The 24,137-nt window shown below is 44.3% G+C and overlaps 1 protein-coding gene across 9 annotated transcripts in view; it reads right to left on the bottom strand.

The window, feature by feature from the left end:
- sema3d (sema domain, immunoglobulin domain (Ig), short basic domain, secreted, (semaphorin) 3D) overlaps positions 1–24,137 on the bottom strand; it is a 270,876-nt gene that overhangs the window by 37,078 nt on the left and 209,661 nt on the right. For all 9 annotated transcript variants that reach the window (XM_063072672.1, XM_063072668.1, XM_063072670.1 and 6 more), the window contains 3 exons: positions 23,052–23,121; positions 21,166–21,310; positions 707–929 (listed from right to left, as the gene is read on the bottom strand). In XM_063072672.1, the coding sequence (XP_062928742.1) occupies positions 707–929; positions 21,166–21,310; positions 23,052–23,121 (438 nt within the window). The remainder of the gene's footprint in view (positions 1–706; positions 930–21,165; positions 21,311–23,051; positions 23,122–24,137) is intronic.

The raw sequence follows: 24,137 nt of genomic DNA, 5'->3' as shown, positions 1-24,137 counted from the left end.
GGTAAAATAACCAAAGCTAGCTCTAATCAAGTCATTGGATATATTTAAAGCAGAGGCTGATAGGTTCTTGATTAGTATGGGTGTCAAAGGTTATGGGAGAAGGCAGGAGAATGGGGTTGAGAAGGATAATAAATCAGCCATGATGGAATGGTGGAGCAAGCTCGATGGGCCAAACGGTCTTTAAGTCTGCTCTATAGGTCTTAATCGTCTTCTGGAAGAGGATGGGGGGTGGTGGGGGAGTGGGGTGTCATGAGTTGGTGAAGAGCTCCATCTGCAGGACAACAGGAGCTGGAAAAGGCAGTTATAAACACAGAAGATTCTGCAGATGCTGGAAATCCAGAGCAGCACGCACAAAGTGCTGTAGGAAATCACCGGGTCAGGCAGTACCTGTGGAGAACAATAAAGAGCCTGTATCTCAGCCCAGAACATTGACTGTTTATTACTCTCCGCAGGTGCTGCCTGATAATGCTGAGTTCCTCCAGCGTTTTGTGTCATAAGAGGCCGCTTATGATTTCAGATACGGGACACAGCAGATGCTGGTATCGGCTGCCAGAACTTGGGGTCAGGCAGCATCTGTAGGTGCCAAGCTATGGCAGCATGAAAAAGTCCAGTTAACCATATGCACCCAGTTACCTGTTCTCAGTGGTTACCTGTTATCAGAATTTACCTGCAGCCAGTTACCTGTAAACCACCTGCAGCCAGTTACCTGTGCCCAGGAACATGACATCGTACTGTCCGTCTTCAGCCACCACGTGGTCCACTACAATCTGCGTCAGCCGGTACTCCACGTTGATCCTGGTGAAGACGGGCTTTGCCGCCATCGGGTGCACAGACTGGTACATCACCGGGTGATAGCGGATAAAGCTGATCACCTCATCCGGGAAATCCTTTGTGGACTTTATCAAGGGATCATAGGTTCTACTGGGGCACTGTTGGGGAAGAGATTGGTACTTTTAAAGAACAGTGCAGTATGAAATTTTATAACAAATAGTTCACAAATAGTCATAGGATTTTACAAGAAGGAAACAGGTACTTCTGTCCATGCTGACCAAGATGTCTATCCAAGCAAGTGCCATTTGCCTGAATTTGGCCCATAATCTTCTAAGCCTTTTCTATGCATGTACCTGTCCAAATGTCTTTTACATGTTGTAATTGTACTTGTTTCTAACTGTTCTGCTGACTGCTCATTCCATGTATTTCCTGTCAGATCTCCTTCCTCAGATCCTTTTGCCCTCTCACCTCAAGCCTGTGCCCTCTAGTTTCAGGCTGCCTGGCCTGGGAAAATGGTGGTGGCCTTCCACCTTATCTACAGCCCTCATGATTTTACCAGCCTCTGTAAGTCATCTCTCAGCCTCCTTCACTTCAGGGCAAACAGTCCCAGGAATCTGAATCTGAATGTCAGTGAGTTCAGTGTCAATCTGATTGAGGAGGAAGGAACGAAATGACACCACGATCAGGTTGCACTTTGTGAAAGAGCAGATTAAACCACAGGTAAATCTCTTCCAACTCCACCGGCACTCGCTTTCTTTCCAAAGTTAGCTGAAATCTCACAATCTCCAGCAGTCAGAATGACTGTCTTTTCCTGCAAAGCACTGCCTCGCCCTCTAGTGGCTGAAAGGTTAGTTTCAACAAATTCTCCCTGTCTCTGTGCGAACCACCAGATCTTCACCCCCAGCTCCTTCTGCCCAGCTGCTGTGTGGCAGTGTGGAGTCTGTCACCTCTGACACAACGGGCATGGCCTTCACTGTTAGACAGCCCCAGAAAAACACAGGGAGCAACATCGACACCGAGATGTAGCTGTGTTCAGGTGGTGCATTGCAGATAGAAAATTCCTTCCACTGCAAACACAGAATGTGCTTGCAATGTCAGAACCCAAGTGCGGAGGAAAGACAGACTCTGATGTAGAGACAGTGAACTGAGTTTATTCATAAAAATTCAGACAGAACATCAGTGGTTCCGCCAAACGACACCGCGAGACATAATATTCTCAAAACTCAGACCCCCGATTAGTGCTAATTGGGCATTTGCTTAAATAATACAAGTAATATGGAATCCCCAAACCTATCAAAAATAAACTTAACAGATTTAAACAGAAAGCACCAGGAAACTGCAATACAAACAGTGAGTCACCGAGAGAGAAAAAGCACAATTAACAACTCTCGTTGAGCAACAATTAACCAATTGAGGTGCTCTCAAAACTTCAGAGCACAACACACTCTGGCTCCCTATATGAGCCCAAAGAGTTTATAACATCTAAAGCACTGACTGAAACAAGAAATATAAAGGCAGGAAGGATAAAAGTGAGGAAGACTTTGGATACTCAAAAGTGCCTGCATGAATAACGGTGACCCAGACCAAACATAATTCCAGTTATACTGCCCCAGAAATTGTTGACATACAGAGGTGCCTAGAAAATGCAAATGAGAACAAGATATCATATTAAATGATTAATGATGGCCTTCTTCAAATATTGATGGGCAAACATGTCACCTATCAGGAACACAGACATGGTACGAATCAATAAACAGCCATGTTGTAATGTGCATTATTCATGCAAGAAATGACAGTGGCTAGATTTCATTAGGAGTTTAAAGAGACTTGATATGTCACTAAACACATGCAAAAATTTCTTCAGCTGTACCATGGAGAGGATTCTAACTGGATGCATCACTGTCCGGTATGGAGGGACTATGCACAGGATTAGAAAAAGCTGCTGAAAGTTGCAAACTCATCATGGGGATCAGCCTCTCCAGCACTGAGGACGCCTTCAAAAGGCAACGCCTCAAGAAGGTGGCATCCATCATTAAGGACCCCATCACCCAGGACATGCCCTCTCCTCATTGCTGCCATCAAGAAGGAGGTACAGGAGCCTGAAGACACTCACTCAATATTTCAAAATAGCTTCCTCCCCTCCAACATCAGATTTCTGAATGGACAATGAATTCATGAACAGTACCTCACTATTTCCCCTCTCTTTTTGCATTACTTGTTTAGTTTATTTTTATATATACTTATTGTAATTTATAGCTTTTAATTATATTGTAGTACAATGTACTGTTGCCGCACAAAACAGATTTCACAACATATTGTATGCCAGTGATTTTAAACTTGATTCCGATATTGGTGGTGTCAAAGGCCTACACAGAAAGACACAGTACTTGTCAAAAAGTTAGAGCAAAGCATTCCCAAAATTTCAGATCTGTAAGTCTTACATTGACTCATAGCTCGCCCACCCCACAAGCAACACACCTGGTCATTGTCCATAATGAGAAGTGTAAATATTAACCAGAAGTTTTCTACAGCAGTCTCTTCCCTGTTGCTAAGGAAACGGGTTCTGAGTGAACAATGAGAAACGCCATGAGGTAATGCTTGTAAAATCTTGTGAAGCACTGAATACCAGTGGGCAAGACTACACAGCCTGGACTAGTTCTTCACTGAGGCACCACGGGGACTGTGATGTTCACTTTAATGTAGATTTACTGAGAATGACCATCCCCTCTTGTGGTCAGTTTCTGCTCGCATCTCCTAAGCTGCCCTACAGATTGTGACATTGGCACCAGTCATCAGCAAGCCAAAACATCCTGTACCGTGGTCAGGAGTGTGCAGTTACAACCCACTCAAACTTTCCGTAGCATCAGAGAATTTTAAGTAGTGGGGTTTCCAGTACAGGCAGATGAACTAAATTGAGAAAGTTTGGATCTGCTCTGTACCTCAGTGTCATTCCAATTCCTAAACATGCTGGTGGAAGAAATCACCACCTGTTTCAGCATTGGAGACACTTCCCTCCCCACGCTGGTGGGAGCCAATGATTTGCCTAACCGTCAGACCCAAAATAGATCGTGGCATCAGCAGGAATGGGTTGTGGTGCCTGTAACCCCAACATTGCTGGGGGAACGACGTCATTGGCATCAGCCTACCTTCCATCAAGGATATATATACAGAGAGGTGCCAGAAAAGGGCCAGAAACATCATGAAGGATCCCACCCACCCTGCTCATGGACTGTTTGAATCTTAATCTTGGTTCTTTTGCTGTCATCTCCTGCAGTGATCAGCAATGAACAGAGAATAACAAACATTCTCTGGGCATAGAGTGGCTGTGTAAGGTGACGATGGATGCTTTGACCACCCAGGATCTGGCCAAGACAAGTATTGCATTGAAATCTACCTGTGGTATGAGTCATTGGGACGTTGTTGTTCCACACGTTTATCCTGTTTCACCCTCAGTGGAGAGCACATCATCCACTGTGGCTGGAACAGAATGGCAGCAGCTGCTGGATTTCTGCAGCTCCAGAAGGTGATGAGAAACATCTACTGACAGCGAGTTCCAAAATCACAAAACCACTGTGTACGCTGCCAGGTTCAATTGACTGCAGAAAGTAATGTACTGTACGATGAGCCATTTCAAATATAATTCAAGCTTGGCCTGAGTCATTGAGTCATGCTGATGAAAGTACAGGAGTTTGGCTGCCATGAGGATGAAAGTACAGGAGCCTCAGGAACTACACCACAAAGTTCAGGAACAGTTACTACTCCTCAATCATCAGGCCGTTGAACAGAGGAGATAACTTCACTCACCCCAGCATTGAGCTGTTCCCACAACCTATGGGCTCATTTTCAAGGACTCTTCATCTGGTTGGGCTGGATTGTTCTCCAATTTTGGCAATTTACTCGCAAAAGTTTCATCACCATTGTGGTGTGTCCTCGGAATGCTTGGCCTTTATATACTTTTCAATCCGCTGATTGGATATCATTTCGGAAACTCAATTGTGATGTGGGGAGGAAATCTTGTTGCTGATTGGCTATGTGGAGAACTTTGTGCAATGTGGTCAGGAATTTTGCCCGCACCGGCTCATAAACAGGATCGAGGTCTACATCTTTTTGTTTACAGAATTGTTTGCGGAAAACCATGCTTCTAGGAATAATCTTGCATGCCGTGTGTTTGCTTGTACCATGACCTTCACTGATGCCCAGTCACATTTGCAACCCTCTCAATCTTCATGGCTAGAGACTAGGGAGTCAGGCTGCTTTACAGCCAGTTGACGTTCGTGGATCCTTGTGGATAATTTTCTCCCAGTTTGGCTGATGTAATATTTGCTGCAGTGCCCACATTGGTTTTTACAGACCACATTGGTCTCGTCTAACAACTTGGTTTGTTCTTTTGGTCTGCAAAGTATTCTTCTCAACGTTGCTGTTGGCTCATGTGTTACAGAAATTCTATGTTCTCGGAGCAGTCTTCATCTCATCTTTATTATCGATATTTATTGTTTATTCATTATTATTATTATTACTACAACTTTTTTCTCTTTTTGTATTTGCACAGTTTTATTGTCCTTCGCACACTGGTGCTTGTTTGTCCTGTTGGAAGTGGCCTTTCATTGACACTATTGTGTTTCATTCTATTTAGTATGAATGCCTGCAAGAACATGAAACTCAGGGTTGTATATGGTGACATATATGTACTTTGATAATAAATTTACTTTGAATTTTGAACAGGCTCTCCTGCCTAACTGGTCCTTGCTAACCAAAATTAAAATATACAACATCGAACACAGAACAGTACAGCACAGTATAGGCCCTTAGGTCCACAATGTTGTGCTGACCTAGACAAACATACTCCATAATCAATCTAACCCTTCCCTGCTGCACGGTCCGTAATCCTACATTTTTCTATCATCCATGTGCTCACGTAAGAATGACATAAATGTTCCTAATGTATCTACCTCTACCATCACCTCCACGCACCCACCACTCCCTTGTAAAAAAAGTTACCTCTGTCATCTCCCATAATCCTTCCTCCACTCATCGTAAATGGATGTCCTTTGGTATTTGTCATTGCTGCACAGAGCAAAACGTATTGACTGTTGATCTGTCTATGGCTCTCATAAGCACCTCTATCAAGTAGTCAGCCATCCTCCTTCACTCCAAAGAGAAAAGCCCTATCCAGAAGGGCAAAACTCCCATTTGAGCTGGTCCTATTTGCTTGGGGTTGGCCCACATCCTGCTAAACCAGGGGTTCCCAACCTTTTTTCTGTCATGGACCAATACCATTAAGCAAGCCATTTGCGGACCCCAGGTTGGGAACCCCTGCTGTAACCCTTTCCTAGCTAGTAAGGGCACTGCCCTACAGTGTCAGAGACCTCAGGTGCTGTCCGTGTGGAGTTTTCACGTTCTCTCAGTGACTGTCAGGGTTTCTTCTGGATGTTTCCAGTTTCCACATAGATGTGTGGATTTGTTATCTTAAATGTCCATTGTACATTGTCCACTGAGTGTGGATAGGTCATAGAGTCCAGGGGAGGGTGATGAAAATGTGAAAACAATAAAAATGTGGCAAAGTGTCCTGTGCTTTCCCAGCATATATAGCTCTTCTCGGGCTTCCAGCCGGGCCCAGGTGTTGATTTTACCCAACATTTCAATGACGAACTCTGCCATCTTCATCAGTCATGCCTAGGCATATCTAGTCCGGTGGTATATACACTCAACTCCTGTCATCCGTCCCTGCTGATTGGTTAGTCCTCAACCAATCAAGTTTCCGCAGTCCGACCTTCTTTAAAATCATATTCCAGTTCTTACTTTGTTCTTTGTTGAAACTCTATTCTCTAATCTTACTTCAATGGCTTCCTTCACCAGGGCGGCCCCAAAAACAATTAGTGTGGCACGGTAGTTTTGTGCCATCAATGTCAGTCCTGAGGTCACTGCATATGCAATGTTCTGCTACTGCCAAACTTCAACAAAGACAAAAGTTTTGCTCTAAGTGAGAACTGGAATATGATTTTAAACAAGGTGGGACAGCTTGATTGGTTGAGGATTAACCAATCAGGAAAGACGGATGACGGGTGTTGAGTATATTAACCACCGCACTAGAGATGCCTAAGCATCATCCCCGATGACTATGGGAGAGCTCGTCATTGAAACCTCTGTTAAAATCAAAACCTGGACCCAGCTGGAAGCCCGAGAATATTTATGAATAAAAAAACGTATTGATGGAAATGATCGCATGGATTGAGTGTGCCGAATGGCTTCCTCCATGTTGTATCCCTTTACATCCCCATGACTCCTATAATGGGAGAGTCTAGGACCAGAGGGCACTGCCTCAGAATAGAAGAACGTCCCTTTATAACAGAAATGTGGAGGAATTTCTTCAGCCAGAGGGTGGTGAATTTGTGGAATTCAGTGCCGTAGACAGCTGGGAGGCCAAGTCATTGGGTATTTTTAAAGTCGAGGTTGATAGGTTCTTGATTAGTCAGGGCATTAAAGGTTATGGGATGAAGGCAGGAGAATGGGGTTGAGAGGTATAGTAAATCAGCCATGATGGAATGGCAGAGCAACATGGGATGGACTGAATGGACCAATTCTGCTCCATGTCTTATGGACTCCGTTATCCCTGTAGAGTTATCGCAACGGCAGCACTGACTGAAATATCAATCCCTCCTTAACCCCCAAACTGAGCGATTAATGATACCTTATTATCTCTGCTATTTACAATCAAGTGTAACTCCACAGAAAGATTTCATCTGTGTTCCTCTCAGGGCCCTGGTCCAATGGCCTGCAATTATAGCCACCTCTGCAAGGAGGGAGTAATGGGGACAGTATTTCATTTTTCTCCAGAGTCTATGAGAAGATCTCAAATTACTACTTTGAAATGGAACTATGGCCTGTTCAGAAGTTTTTCTGCTGAAAGAGTTTCAGGGTTTAACAGAACATTTTTAAGGATTCCTGTTACATTTCCATATTTTTCCTTTCTTTCAATTGCTGCTTTCTCCCTGCCAAACGTCCTCAGATATTATTTCTCTGAGCATAAAGGTGACATGCCTTTTCCTTTCCACCCAGCCATCAATCTCGAAAATTCTCATTATGGCATCATTCTGAATTTCCTTGCAGTGATGCCAGCTCTGGACAGATGAGGTGGGACAAACAGCCAAATGAAAGAGTTGAAAACTTTCCCAACTGTCAGTGGAACCTTCACAGCCTCCTAACTTTTTCGGTTAAGTTAGATGTTCCAGAATGCCCTTGGAGAAGGGGGATACTGATCCCCTTTAGAAATTAATTCCTGGGGCCTGTGGTTTTCTGACAAGCCAGCACTTGTTCACATCCCAGACAACCAGGCCACCTTGGAGCAGGGCAGTCTGGTAGCTCTCTGAGCCAATCGAACAACTGGTTCCAAGCAAGCACTGTGCTACGGGTTTGGAGTCTCTGAGAGACCAGAGCCGATGAGGAAGGCAGGTTCATTCTGGAAAGGGAATTCTATGAGGCAAATTATTTTTTAAGCACAATCATTTTTGAAAATGATTAGATTTACTTGTTACATATACATCGGAACAGACAGTGAGATGTGTCGCTTGTGTCAATGGCCAGCACAGTCTGAGGATGAGGAGGGAGCAGCCTGCAAGTGTTGCCAGGCTTCTAGCACGAGCATAGCAGGCCTACACGTTACTAACCCTAACCCAACATCTCTGCGATGTGCGAGGAAACTGGTTCACCTGGAGGAAATCCACATGGTCACAGAGAGAACGCTCTATAGACAGCAGCAGAAAATGGGCCTGGGTCAGTGGAGCTGTATAGCGTAACGCTAACCGCTACACCACCACGCAACCACATAAGGTGGCTGCACAGTCTTTCTTTTTCCAAAATAAAGGGAACTGGAAGGAGAAATATTTCAGAGGGACCCAAGGTGCAACTTCTTCATACAGAGGCTGGCAGGTGTACAAAATGAACTGTCAGAGAGGAAATAGTTAAGGCAGGTACAAGAACGACATTAAAAAGACAGATACGTGTGTACGTGGATAGGAAAGATTCAGAGGGATATGGGCCAAATACAGACAAATGGGACAAGCTTTAGGCGGGAACTTTGGATGGCATGGATGAGTTGGGCCGAAGGGCCTCTCTCTGTGACTTGATAGCTCCATTGTAAGTGACAGGAAGAGACTGTAAACAACCACTCGACTCCAGGACAAGGAGAAGGTGTGTCACACAAGGAAGGATGAACACACACTTACAGTATGTGGCCATATCCACTCAGTGGCCACTTCATTTAGGGGAATAGAAAGTGGAGTGTCCACTGACTGCGAGTTCACGGTCTCCTCAAGGTTCGATGTGCTGTATATTCAGGGATACTCTTCAGCACACCACTGTTGTCTTTTGTTTTTTTTTTGCAACATTCCCTGTAAACTCTAGGGACTGCTGTGCTTGAAAATCCCAGGAGATCGGCAATTCCTGAGATACTCAAACCACCCTGTCTGGCACCAACAATCATTCCAAAGACAAAATCACTTCGATCTCACATTTCTTCCCCATTCTGATGTTTGGTCTGAACAACAACTGAACCTCTTGACCGTGTCTGCATGCTTTAATGCATTGAGTTGCTGCCACGTGACTGGCTGATAAGATATTTGCAGTAATGCTCACGTGTACAGGTGTACCTAATAGAGGTGCCACTGAGAGTAGGTTCCCTCACTCTCTCTCTCTTTGTACAGCACAGATGCCTTCAACTGTCATAAGCACTACACTGGGGAACAAATAGCTAGCACACTTACTGATGTCTTCACTGACCTGCTGTGACACATTTCACTGTATGTTTTGATATACACAGGACAAATAAAGCCAACCTTTCATCTTTAAGTAGTGCTGGCTTCCAACCCATTAATATGATATGACCACTATGCCTCTAATCAAACAAATCTCCTTCAACGGCCTGAACCCACTGTAATAAATTACCTTCCCCTTTCTCCTGTCTTCTCCTTTCTACTCCCCTCAATCCTTCACTGAGTGTGTTACCCCTCCCTCAGCCTCCTGAGTGAGTGACCCACTGTGTATGCCTGTATTTGAGCAGTGAACCTTTTCCCCATTATCATGTCATGCTTTTAACATCAAAGGCCACAATTAATAAGTTAGGCTCCCAGGCAAGATAAAGGAAAATGGACTTGTGAATCCAAACATAAAGAAATCTTTCAGCAGTAAAACCCGACCCTTTTTGAGGTCAAAGCTGGCAGTGTCTGAGTGAGGTGGCTCTCACTGAGAGAGAGGCAAAGAAATCACATTGTCAGTATAACAGTTTAATTACCAAACATCGGCAAATTTAAAACACAGAGTTTGAATTATGAGAAATATTGTATTTCAATGTTCAAAGTACATTTATCATCAAAGTACGTATATGTCACCATTTACTCTGAGATTCATTTTCTCACAGGTATTCACAGTAGAACAAAAAATATACAATAGAATAAATGAAAAATTACATCATCTGACAAAGAACCAGGGCACAGAAGAAGACAAATTGTGCAAATACTAAATAAAACATAGATAGATAGATAAATAAATGAATAATCCTGAGAACATGATTTGTAGAGTCCTTGGAAGTGAGACTGAAGTTGTGGAATCAGTTCATTGTTGAGGTGAGTGAGGTTATCCACTCTGGTTCAGGAGCCTGATGGTTGCAGGGTGATCACTGTTGCTGAAACATGATATTCAGGGCGGCACAGTAACATAGTGGTTGCTACGACACTTTACAGTACCAGCGACCGGGGTTCAATTCTCACCACTGCCTGTAAGGAGTTTGTATGTTCTCCCAGTGACCGCGTAGGCTCCAATTTCCTCACACAGTCCAAAGATGTACCAGTTGGTAGGTTAATTGGTCATTGTAAATTGTCCCATAATTAGATTAAAACTGGGGGGTTGCTGGGCAACCCAGCTCGAAGGGCCCAAAAGGCCTACTCTGCACTGTAGGCCAATAAAAAATATAAATTGTACAGTGAAAGAATGGCTAAATTACAGGAAAAGAGACAACTCTGGGAGCCTGAGGTCCTAAACAAACACAAATGCCTCTCCTGGGTATCCACACATGGTGACCAGTCAGTGCCTCTTGCCTGCTTACATAGACCTCACTCCTCTCCATTAACACTCCACTGCACGATGTGCCAGATTCCCGGAAAGCTGTTCAGTAGTCTGCCAACTCAAATTAAACAGGGTAGCCTGTGCTCATTTTCCTATTTTGCTGTCTGTCCCTGAACCGACGGCAGCCTGACATGAAGGCAGTGTTATTACAAGTCTGATTTATTCTGGCTAATTCCACCTGCCAAGAATAATAGGAAATACAGAGACGGCACGAAGACAGGAAGACAGGTCACAGGTTCGGACTGTCCTGAGCTAGCAGACTCCTCCCTGAGAGTGCAGGGTTGTCCACCCAGTTGTTGAATGATTAAATACTTCATTCTGATGGTCACTGGAAATTCCAGGTTGGACTTTGTCCTGATGCCTTCCTAAAACTTTATTCTTATATTGAAAGCAGTTGTGAGGATAGCAGTTCAAAATCAGAATCAGACTCAGAATAAGGTTTATGATCACTGATATATGCCATGAATTGTTTTGATGCAGCAACACACTGCATGGCATAAAAGAAAATTTAAAATGGGATCTTACCTCCACAGGGAGTAGACAATAAATACCAAGCCTTTCTAGTGGTGCTCAGACCCAGTGTGTCTGCAGACCTACAGGGACAGATAATGCAAGCAGAAAACTCAGCGGACATCCACCATGTTACTGCCTGGTATGGAAGTGCCAATTCCCAAGAATGGAAAAGCCAACAGAAATTGGTGGATACAGTTCTGTCCATTACAGGAAAAGCTGTACCCACCACTGAGCAGATCTGCAAAGAGTGTTGCCACAAGAAAGCAGCGTCCATCATCAAGGCATCTGTTAGTCTTGCGAGACCATGGATCTGCGCCTGGAAAGTCCTCCCTCTCTCCAGGGCGCAGGTTGTATGGAAGACCGGCAGTTGCTCATGCTGCAAGTCTCCCCTCTCCACGACACCAACGTTGTCCAAGGGAAGGGCAGTAAGACCCATACAGCTCAGCACCAGTGTCGTCGCAGAGCAATGTGTGATTAAGTGCCTTGCTCAAGGACACAACACGTTCCCTCGGCTGGGGGGTCAAACTCACGACCTTCAGGTAGCTAGTCCAATGCCTTAACCACTTGGCCACGTGCCCACACATCGTCAAGGACCCCCATCATTTAGATACATGCTCTCTTTTCACTGATGCCATCAGGAAGGAGGTACAAGAGCCTCAGGTCCCACACCACCAGATTCAGGAACAGTTACTACCCCTCATCCATCAGGCTCTTGAACCAGCATGGATAACTTCACTCACCACAGCTCTGAACAGATCTCTGGACTCACCATCAAGGACATTACAACTCATGTTCTCAGAATTATTTATTTATGATCATTATTATTATTTCATTTTTGTCAGCTCAAGCTGGTAAAACCTGACATACAGGCATAGCCAAGCACACTCTTCTCTCAATCGCTAGGAACTTTTGGACTATTCTAATGGTGTTTAGCATTTTGGCTTATTATTATTATTATTATTATTATTATTATTATTATTATTACTACTTGTTTTCTTCTTGTATTTGCACAGTTTGCATTCTTTTATACATTGGTTGTTTGATCAGCTTTTATGAGTAGTTTTCCATTGATTTTATTGCATTTCTTTGATCTATTGTAAATGCCTGCAAGAAAATACAGGCAGCACGGTAGCATAGTGGTTAGCACACCGCTTTACAGTGTAGGTTCAATTCCCACTGCAGCCTGTAAGGAGATTATACATTCTCCCCGTCACCTTGTGGCTTTCCCCCAGCTGCTCCGGTTTCCTCCCACAGTCCAAAAACGTCCTGATCGTTAGGTTAATTGATCATTATAAATTATCCCATGATTAAGTTGGAGAAATGCTGGGTGGTGTGGCTCAATGGGCAATTCTGTGCTTCACCTCAATAGGTAATAAATAAAGTGAATCTCAGGGTTATGTATTGTTACATATTGGTACTTTGATTTTGCGATGAGAGTCATCTCAAAAAAGATCATAAAGTTGCCTGCCCATCCTGAACTCAGAGAGTCTAGGAGAATACCGCTGAGGGATAGATTTTACATCACTGTTATAAGACTATTGAACGGTCCCCCAGTACAAGTAAGAAGCACTCTTGACTTATCAATATATCTCGGTATAGCCTTGCAACTTATTGACTACCTGCATTGCAGTTTCTCTGTAACTGTAAACTTTATTCTGCACTGTTGATGCTTTTCCCTGTCCTACGCAGCTCAGTGCACTGTGGTAATGAAATAATCTGCAGGAACAACATGTGAAAGAGTTTTTCACTCTACCTCAGTGCATGTGACAGTAATAGACCAATTTACCACCTTACCAATATATTAATAGTCTGGAAGTGAATGGGGAGTTGAGGAAAGAAACAGAGAGGTAAGGAACGATTTCACAGTGTCTCTTGTGAACTTTAGCTGTGCCCAGGCTTGCCTCTCTGCACTACGCTGGCTCCCAGCTGACAGGTAAATTCCAATTATAAAAATTGTCAACTGCTAAATTAAACACGTTTTCAATATGCTTGAGTGTGCGTGAAGAAAATGTTATAACAATAGAAACCCTCAGCTTGTTGTGAATTGATCAGTGATTAGCAATTGCTGTATCAGCTTCAGGCGTTACATCCATTGTACAGTCGTGCCAAGTAAAATCACTGGAGATGCCATTGTCGCAACAATGGCTGAGATTTTAACTTCCATTGTTACATATTGCAGACTGGAAGTCAATAAAACATAGTCTTGCATAGTCACAGCCATAGCCATACAGTACAGAACTCTGGCCCTTCGGCCCATCTGATCTTGGGTGGCGAAGCATGAGTGCAGCACCTTGCAGCATCGGTGACCTGGGTTCAATTACCACCACTGTCTTTAAGGAATTTTTACATTCTCCTCGTGACCATGTGGGTTTCCTCCAGGTGCTCAAGTTGCCTCCCATATTCCAAAGATGTATATACAGGTTAGTAGGTCAATTGGTCACATGTGTGCAATTGGGCAGCACGGACTCGTTGGGCCAGAAGACCCTGTTACCATGCTGTACCTCTAAATAGAAATAAATTTTGAATCTTCTACCAAATTCCATTGACCTTCACCCGGACAGTAGCCCTCCATACCCCACTTATTCATGTGCCTATCCAAATATCTGTTAAATTCATCCCTTCTGCTGGTAGCTGGTTCCACACTCTCACTACCCTCTGAGTGAAGAACTTGTCAAAGGAGTCCCGCGACTTTCTCCCAACAACTCTCTGATGAAGGGTCTCAGCCCACTTACTCATTTCCCATAGATGCTGGCTGACCCTGCTGAGTTCCTCCAGCATTTTGTGTGCGTTGCTCTGGGGAGAGCCCCCGGTTCAGAGAGGCTGCATTGGTTGACCAACGTGACTCATCTCCACCTTCCCAAGGGCAATGAGGTTGGGCAATAAATACTGATCCTTTCCGATGTGCCACACTCCATGGATTTGAGCAATAAATAAGCAAAAATGGGATACGAAACAGAGGTGTTCATTGTTCAAGACGTCTTCCCTTTAAGCACTCAATTCCCAAACCAACCAGAACAAATAGAATCTGCACATTTTAGCAGCTCTATGACACTTCAATCACTTTGCACTAAAATAGACTTTTTTGTTTAAATTGGAGCTTTATCTTGTAAAAATCATGCATAATTTACAATTAATTCTCGTTTTTCATGTGAATGCTGCTTTTTTGACACTCTGTGACTGTGATGCTGCTGCAGTTAAGTTTTTCATTGCACCTGTGCACACATGGACTTGTGCCGACGGCAATAAACTTCACTTTGTCATTGTTTGTTCAGGTATTTTTTTTGTCGAGATCAATACTGTGCTGAAAATGAGGTTAACACTGTGATGGGACTGAGTGGTATTGAGTATCAGAGTTGGGGCATGTTGCTTCACATAAAATCATGGGTGAAGCCACACTTAGTGTGCCGTGTACAATTTTGATGACACTGTTATAGAAAATCCTCCAAGAGGACCATGACTTTGTCGTGGTTTGGAGTCTTGTGTGCTTCAGTGACCCAGAGAGCTACGTTGGCTGAAGTCAGGGCTCTATGCTTTGGGTCACCCGTGACAAACAGGTCAAAGGGTAGAGGCCAAACTAAGAATGGTCCACTGGTCCTCCAGGCGTGGGGAGTTCAGCTCAGGGCTAACAACCCTGACTGCTAAAGCAAAATTCTTATGAAAACAGCAATGGAGAATCCTTCTACATCTGAGTGTGACGGTATTCCTGAGGCTCCAGCCGCCACTTGCATGACAGACAGTGGTGAAGACCGAGAGGAAGCTACTGACACGATGAAGGAAGCTCTGAACACCACCAGAGATGGAGGACCTTCATTGCTGCTCTAAGCACCAGTGGTGTAACGGGCAGGAAGTAAGTTATGGAAAATATGTGGTTAAGCTAGGAAGAATGAAGGAAAGATTTACAAGGATGTTAGCAGGACCAGAGAGCCTGAGTTATAGGGAGAGGATGGCCAGGAGAGGTCCTTATTCCTTGGGAACAAGGAGAAACCTTTCTGAAATGTTCAGTTTTATGAGATGCATGGATAAGGTGGACGCTAACAGTCTTTTCCCCAGGGTAGGGCACAGATTTAGGTTGAGAAAGAGAAGTTTTAAAAGGAACCTGAGGGGCAACTTTTTTCATACAGAATGAGGTTCTGGAGGAAGTGCTTGAGCCAGAAACAACAGTGTTTGTCACACAAGCACTTGAATAGGTACATGGAAAGGTGGGGCTTGGATATGTGCTGAATGCAGGAAATTGGGACTAGCTGGAGGGTCAGTACGGCCATAATCCATGCTGTATTGCTATATGATTGTGACGATCGCCAGTTCACAACTCATCCAATAGGTGGTGCCTCTGGAATGAGTTGCTGTGGATTCCTGAATGAAGTGAGAACTGTGCTGAACTCAGACACAGTGCACTGATAAGGCTCAGATTTCACCCATGCAGGTGTTGGGAGAAAGGTTTTACATGGGGATCTGTGGTCTATTGGAAGTAAATAAGAAATTAATTAACACAAGTGATATCTATCATCTATTTTCCGTGACTATAGCCAAATACTGTATGGCTTTTCTCGAAGCAGGTCAGGAGAAAGTCATTTGATATGAAAGATATTATCTACTTATACATGGAATATAGAAGAGTAGAGCAGAGTACAACCCACCCACAATGTGATGCCGATCTTTAAATCTGCTCCATCATTAATCTAACCCATCCCTCCCACATAGCTTATAACCTTCCATTTTCAAACTAATTTGGCAGGGAGTTGGGAACCGGAGTGAAGTGACTCAGGAAAGGGCGGATGGTAAAAATCCAAAGATAGCTTGAAGTCAGTCTGTCAGGAAGGGCAGACAGATGAACGGACAAAATTGCAGCCAGCAGAGTGCGTACCAGTTCATTAGGAATACAGAATCAAAACGGGTAGCAAATACGGTACTCTGAGTGTTATATCTTAATTCAAGGAGTATAAGAAATAAGGGCAGTGTGGGCACATGGCCAAGTGGTTAAGGCAATGGACTAGCGACCTGAAGGTTGTGAGTTCGCGCCCCAGCCGAGGCAGAGTGTTGTGTCCTTGAGCAAGGCACTTAATCACACATTGCTCTGCGACAACACTGGTGCCAAGCTGTATGGGTCCTAATGCCCTTCCCTTGGACAATATTGGTGTCATGGAGAGGGGAGACTTGCAGCATGGGCAACTGCTGGTCCTCCATACAACCTTGCCCAGGCCTGCGCCCTGGAGAGTGAAGACTTTCCAGGCGCAGATCCATGGTCTCGCAAGACTAACGGATGCCTTTACTTTAAGAAATAAGGTGAATGATCTTATCAATGTCAATGACTGTCGGGTATGATGTTGTGGCCATCACTGAAAGGTGGCTGGAGGATGGTTGTAGTTGGGACCTGAATGTCCAAGGTTACACGTTGTATCAGAGGGATAGGAAGGTAGGCAGAGGGGGTGGCATGCTCTGCTGGTAAAGAATGGTATCAAATCATTAGAAAGATGTGGTATAAGATCAGATGATGTTGAATTCTTCAGGGTTGAGTTAAGAAACTGCATGGATCCTGATGGCACTTACGTATATACAGGGCTCCAAACAGTAGCTGGGACGTGGACCACAGATTGCAACAGGAAATAGGAAAGGCATGTTAAAAGGGCAATACTATGATAGTCATGGGAGACTTTAACATGCAGGTAGATTGGGAACATCAGGTTGGTAATGGATCGCAAGAAAGTGAATTTGTTAAATGTCTATGAGATAGACAGAGATGATTACATAAACAGAGGCCATTAGACATAGATAGAGGCAATTAGGGAGCAGTGATCACAACATGACTGAGTTCAGCTTGGTATTTGATAGGGAGAAAGTAAAGTCTGACGTAGCAGTGTTCCAGTGGAGTAAAGTGATATGAGAGAGGAGTTGGCCAAAGTAGATTGGAAGGAGATGCTGGCAGGGATGTCAGCAGAGCAGCAATGGCTTGAGTTTCTGGGGAAATGAGGAAGGTGCAGGATAGATGTATTCCGAAAACAAAGAAGTACTCAAGTGGAAATATAGTACAACTGTGGCTGAAAATGGAAATCAAAGCTAATGTAAAAGCAAAAGAGGGGGCATACATACAACAAAGCAAAAATTAGTGGGAAGATAGAGAATTAAGAAGCTTTTAAAAACCTATAGTGAGCAGCTATAAGAATTATTAGGAGGGAAAAGTTGCAATGTGAAAGCAAGCTAGCAAACAATCTCAAGGTGGATAGAAAAGGCTTTTTTCAAGTATATAAAAATAAAAGAGAGTTGAGAGTAGATATAGGACAACCAGAAAATGAGGCCAGAGAAATAATAACGGGGAATAAGGAGATAGCAGTTGAACTAAATGAGTATTTTGCATCAGTCTTCACTGTGGAAGACACTAGCAGTGTGCCAGATGTTTAAGGGTGTGAAAGAAGAGAAGTGATGTCAGTTACTATTACAAAGAAGGTACTCAAAAAGCTGAAAGACCTTAAGGTACGTAAGTCACCTGGACCAGATGAACTGCACCCTGAGGTTCCGAAAGATGTAGTGGTAGAGATTGTGGAGGGATTAATAATGATCATTCATAAATCATTGGACTCTGGCATGGTTCTCGAGGACTGGAAAATTGCAAATGTCACTCCACTGTTTAAGAAAGGAGAGAGGCAGCAGAAAGGAAATTATAGACCAGTTAGCCTGACCTCAGTGGATGAGAAGATGTTGGAATCAATTGTTAAGAATGAGGTTATGGAGTACTTGGTGGCACAGGACAAGATAGGAAAAAGAATGCATGGTTTCTTAAGGGAAAATCTTGCCTGACGAACCCGTCGGAATTCTTTGAGGAGTTTACAAGTAGGATAGATAAAGGGGATGTAGTGGAGCTTGTATCAAGCTTCAAATTCCTTGGTGTCCACACTTCCGTTGATCTCACCTGGTCCCTGAAATCCTCCATCTTGATCAAAAAGGCGCAACAGCACCTTTATTACCTGCGGAGCATCAAGAAGGTTCACCTCTGTACCGGGATACTGACGGACTTTTACCGCTGTACCATTGAGAGCATACTCACCAACTACATCTCAGTGTGGTATGGCAATTTTCCCGTATCAGATCACAAAGCATTCCAGCGGGTAGTGAAAACTGCCCAGCGGATTAGCGGCACCCAATTGCCCACCATTGAGAACATCTACCATAAACGTTGCCTGGGCAGGGCGAAAAGCATTATCAAGGATCCATCTCACCCTGACCATGGACTTTTTACTCTCCTCCCATCCGGTAGGTGCTACAGGAGCCTCCGCTGCCGCACCAGCAGGCTCAGGAAGAGCTTCTTCCCTGAGGCTGTGACCTTGCTGAACCTCACATCACAGCGCTAAGCAGTATTGCACCCATATTGGACTGTCTCAGTACTTTTATATTTGTGTGCTGTAGCACTTACTTTTTATTCGCAGTTATTTTGTAAATAATACTACTCATTTGCGCTTCTGGTCAGATGCTAATTGAATTTCCTTGGCTTTGTATCTGTACTTGGCACAATGACAATAAAGTTGAATCAAATCTGATCTAATCTAATGTTGTATTTTTGGATTTTAAGAAGGCCTTTGACAAACTGCCACTCATGAGGCTGCTTACCAAGTTAACAGCCCATGGTATTACAGGAAAGTTACTAACGTGGTTAGAGCATTGGCTGATTGGTAGGAGGCAGTGAGTGGGAATAAAAGGGTCCTTGTCTGATTGGCTGCCAGTGACTAGTGGTGTTCTGCAGGGGTTGGTTTTGGGACCATTTCTTTTTATGCTGTATATCAATGATTTTGATGATGGAATAGATGAGTTTATTGCCGAATTTGCAGATGATATGAGATTGGTGGAGGGGTAGGTAGAGTTCAGGTCACAGGAGGGATGCAGAAAGAATTAGACAGATTAGGAGAATGGGCAAGAAAGTGGCAAGCAAAATAAGAATGTTGGAAGATACATGGTCAAGTACTTTGGGAGAAGAAATAAATGTGCAGACTATTTTCTAAACAGGGAGAAAAGTCAGAGGGTAGTGAATTTGTGGAACTTGTTACCACAGGCAGCTGTAGAGGCTAGGTCATTGTGTTAATTTAAGGTGGAAATATATAGATTCTTGATTGGCCACAGCATCAAAGGTTGCGAGGAGAAAGCTGGGGAGTGGGGCTGAGGAGGTGTAAAAAGGATCAGCCATGATTGACTGGTGGAGCAGACTCGATGGGCCAAATGGCCTAATTCTGTTCCTGTGTCTTATGATCTTATTTTTATTTTATCCATGTGCCCAAGAGTCTCTTAAATGTCCCTAATGTATCTGCCTCTACATCATTTCAGGTACACACAACACTTTGTGAAAAAACCTGCCTCTGACATCTCCCCTATACTTCCCTCCAATCACCTTAAACTGATAACCTCTGATATTGGTTAATGTCACAATGGGCAAAAGGTGCTAGCTATCTACTCTAACTATGCTTCTTATAACATTAAAGTTCAAATTTCAAAGTTCAACATGCATATAAGTCACCATATACTACCCAGAGATTCATTTTCTTGTGGACATTCACAATAGATACAAAGAAATAGATTAGAGTCAATGAAGAACTCCTCACAAACAAAGACTGACAACCAATGAGCAAAAGAAGACAAACTGTGTGGATACAAATATATATATATATGTATATCTATAATATTGAGAACATATGTTGTGACGCGCTTGGAAGTGAGTCCATGAGTTATGGGCAACGCACACAAAATGCTGGAGGAACTCAGCAGGCCAGGCAGCATCTATGGAAAAGAATAAACAGCCGACATTGTCTTGACACAAAATACCAACTGTTTACTCTTTTCCATAGATGCTGCCTGGCCTGCTGAGTTCCTCCAGCATTTAGTGTACGTTGCTTTGAATTTTCAGCATCTGCAGATTTTCTTGCATTTGCCATAAGTTGTGGAATCAGTTCAGTATTGAGATGAGTGAAGTTATCTACAGTGGTTCAGGAGCCTGATGAGTGAAGGGACCTGGTGGTGTGGGACCTAAGGCTCCTATATCCTCTTCCTGATGGCAGCAGTGAGAGAGAGCATGACCTGGATGGTGAAGTCTCTGATGGATGCTTCTTTCTTGTAGCAGCATTCTTTGTAGATGTGCTCAGTGGTGGGGAGGGATTTTCCTGTGATGGGCTGGGCTGTATACATTACTGTTTCATGGCTTTTCCATTCTTGGATTATACAACTCTATCAAGTCACCACTCGTCCTCTTTCACTCCAAAGAGAAAAGCCCCAGCTTGCTCAACTTCCCAACATAAGACATGCTCCTGGATCCAGGTAACATCCTGGTAAAATCTCCTCTGCATCCTCTGCAAAGCTTCTGCATCTTCTCTAATGCTTCCACATCCACATCCCCAATGAGGGGATCCAAACTGAAAACAATATTTCAAGCATTGTCTAACCAGACTTTTGTAGATCTGTAACATTACCTTGCAGATCTTGAACTCAATCCCGACTAATGAAAGCCAACACACCATAAACCTCCTTAACAACCCTACCAACTTACACAGCAACTTTGAGGCATGTGGACCCAAAGATCCATCTGCACCTCCACACTGTAAAGAATCTGCCATTAACTATTTGTGCTTGAGTGTTTGTTACAGATTACCACACTCTGTACATCTTCCCCCAAATCCTCCCCTGCCCCCAGCACCACTGCCTGTGCAGTTTGAGGTAACGTTGGACTCTTACCCACGCTGAGCTTAAGCTGAAAACTCAGATAAAGGCCACTCTATCTCTGGGTGTACTTACCGTCCCTGGGCGGGGGTAAGGAATCCGCCCCTCGTATTCAACCCAACGGTGATCGGGACCTTCCTTGTGAGCGTAGGGTCCATTGAAAGCAGCACGGATATCGGCCATGCTGTAGGCACACACTGCTGAGCCCTTAAAGATCGAACTGTGAAATCAAGATGTCGACAAATCAATACCTAAATTGATATAATTTCTTTCATTAAAAAGTAAAGTATTTTGGATAAAGTTGGACACATGGTAAAATAAAACTCCTAGCAAACTTTTGATCTACCTATGCCCTTATGGGTAAGAATTGACAAAGGAGAAATTGCATTTAACCCTCAAATAAGCATCAAGTTGTACCAAGTGATCTACTCTCTGTCTGATACCTCCTCCATCTGCCTCTCACTCACATACTCCTCCCATTTGATCCCCCTCCCCACTGTTCCCATCTCCCTTGTCTGGTTTCACACTCAAACTTCCTCTCCTATCTATCCTACCACCTGTAGCCCTTTGTCACCTCTAGCTCTCACCTCAGCTTCTGTCACTGTTCCCACTCTCCCCACCTTCGTCTGCCTATCACCCCTCCCTCACCTGGAGGCACCCATCACTTGCCAGTTCTTGTTCCCCCCTTCCCCTCACCTGCTATCTCTCCTTGGCAGATGGCGCTGTGTGGAGTTTCACTCCCACTGGACAGGGAGGAATGAGACTCCACACCCAGTTTGCCCCAGGGGCCGCATACTGTGGGAATGAGACTCATCACCCAGTTTGGGTCAGGGGACACACACTGTGGGAATGAAGCTCCACACCCAGTTTGGCCCGGGGCCACACACTGTGGAAATGAGGCTCCACACCCAGTTTGGGTCAGGGGCCGCATACTGTGGGAATGAGACTCCACACCCAGTTTGCCCCAGGGGTCACACACTGTGGGAATGAGGCTCCACTCCCAGTTTGGGTCAGGGGTCACACACTGTGGGAATGTGGCTCCACACCCATTTTGCCCCAGGGGTCACATACTGTGGGAATGAGGCTCCACTCCCAGTTTGGGCCAAAGGCCACACATTGTGGGAATGAAGCTCCACTCCCAGTTTGGGCCAGGGGCCGCATGCGGTGGAAGTGAGGCTCCACAGCTGGCTCAGCCCGGGGACTGCATGCACAATCCATGTCGAAGTGGGAGATAATTCGAGGTTGGGGGGGAGGCAGGTATGTCCCTCCAAACCCACACAACATCTGCACAACGTATGCAGTATGAGGAGCACCTCCTCCTTCACTACCAGTGGTCACACATCTTAATTCCACTTCGCATTCCCATTCTGATATGTCTATCCATGGCCTCTTCCACTGTGGCAATGAGGCCCCACTAAAGTTGAAGGAATAGCACCTTATATTCTGTCTGATCAGGCTCCAACCCACTGACATGAACATCGATTTATCGAACTTCTGTTAACACCCCCACCCGACCCTTCTCCACTTCCCATCCCCTTTTCCCTTTCTCACCTTGTCTTCTTGCCCTTCCATCGCCTCCCTCTGGTGCTCCTCCACCCTTTTCTTTCTTCCATGGCCTTCTGTCCTCACCTATCAGACTCCCCCTTCTCCAGCCCTGTGTCTCTTTCACCAATCAACTTCTCAGCTCTTTGCTTCATCCCTCCCCCTTCAGATTTCACCTATTACCTTGCGTTTCTCTCTCCCCTCCCCCCACCTTTTAAGTCTACTCATCTTTTTTTCTGCAGTCCTGCTGAAGGGTCTCGGGCCAAAATGTCGACTGTACTCTTTTCCATAGATGCTGCCTGGCCTGCTGAGTTCCTTCAGCATCTTGTGTGTGTTGCTCAGATTTCCAGCATCTATTGAACCTGAGAGGTCCACTGCTTCAGGAAGTTTTAATTCATGCATCGGTACTTCATATTTACCTTGTGGTAGTGAAGACTCCATAAACAAGGGGGTTCCTTTGATCTCTGGTCTGGAGCAGGAACACATCCTCTGCCAAGAATAATAAAGTTGTTAATGTTAAAACATTAAACTCCAGGAAACATATCACTGGACAATCATCAAAGTAGCTTTAAGTTCATGCAACCATTGCTGCATTGAGAAGGCTCTCTGAACAGAAATGTTTGCAGGAAGGATGTAGAAGCTTTAGAGAGGGTTTAGAAGAGATTTACCAGGATGCTGCCTGGATTAGAGAGTATGTCTTATGAGGATAGGTTGAGTGATCTAGGGCTTTTCTCTTCGGAGTGAAGGAGGAAGAGAGGTGATTTAATAGAGATGTACAAGATGACAAGAAGCACAGACAGAGTGAATAGCCTGAGACTTTTCTGCAGAGGAGCAAGTGCCCGAGGTCATCAATTTAAGATGATTAGAGGAAAGTATTGGGGAGTTATCAGAGGAAGGTTTTTTACACAGTGATTGTTTAGTTCATGGCACATGCCGCCAGGGATACGGGTAGAAGCAGATCCATTAGGGACATTTAAGAGTCTCTTAGATAGGCACTTTTGAAAGAAAAATGGAGGGTTATGAAGGAGATAAGCATTAAATTGATTTTGGTGCAGATTAAAAGGTTGGCACAACATTGAGGGCTGAAGGGCCTGTAATATGGTGTACAATTCTATGTTCTGTTCCATGTTTACCCACTTCTCTTCTGATGGTCAGTTACCAAGTTTTGACTGGTTAGTCCAGTAGTGTAACAACATGTTCAAGTTGCCAAAAAGAGGAAGGCCCTTCCCACAGCCATCTGAAAACCCTCTCCCGTGGGAAGTGGTGTTAGTCTTTCTGCAGGAGGCTGCCAAGAACTCTGGCTCAAAGAAGCCCACCTATGTGTAAAAGAGCACGAGCAGATAGAGGAAGAGGAAACTAATGCAAGACAAAGAGTGAAGGAACATTACTGGCATGTCGGTCATTGGTCTTTGGAAGAACATCTACCAATTGGGTCAGTTTGTCAGCTCCTTCCACTGTCAACTGAAGAATCATCAATCAAAGGCCCCACCAAGAATTTATTGAAT

The sequence above is a fragment of the Mobula hypostoma genome, chromosome 20 (assembly GCF_963921235.1).
Source record: "Mobula hypostoma chromosome 20, sMobHyp1.1, whole genome shotgun sequence".
NCBI classification, from domain to species: Eukaryota; Metazoa; Chordata; class Chondrichthyes; order Myliobatiformes; family Myliobatidae; genus Mobula; species Mobula hypostoma.
The sequence above is the reverse complement of the archived record's forward strand: the minus strand, read 5'-3'. Positions and strand labels throughout refer to the sequence as shown.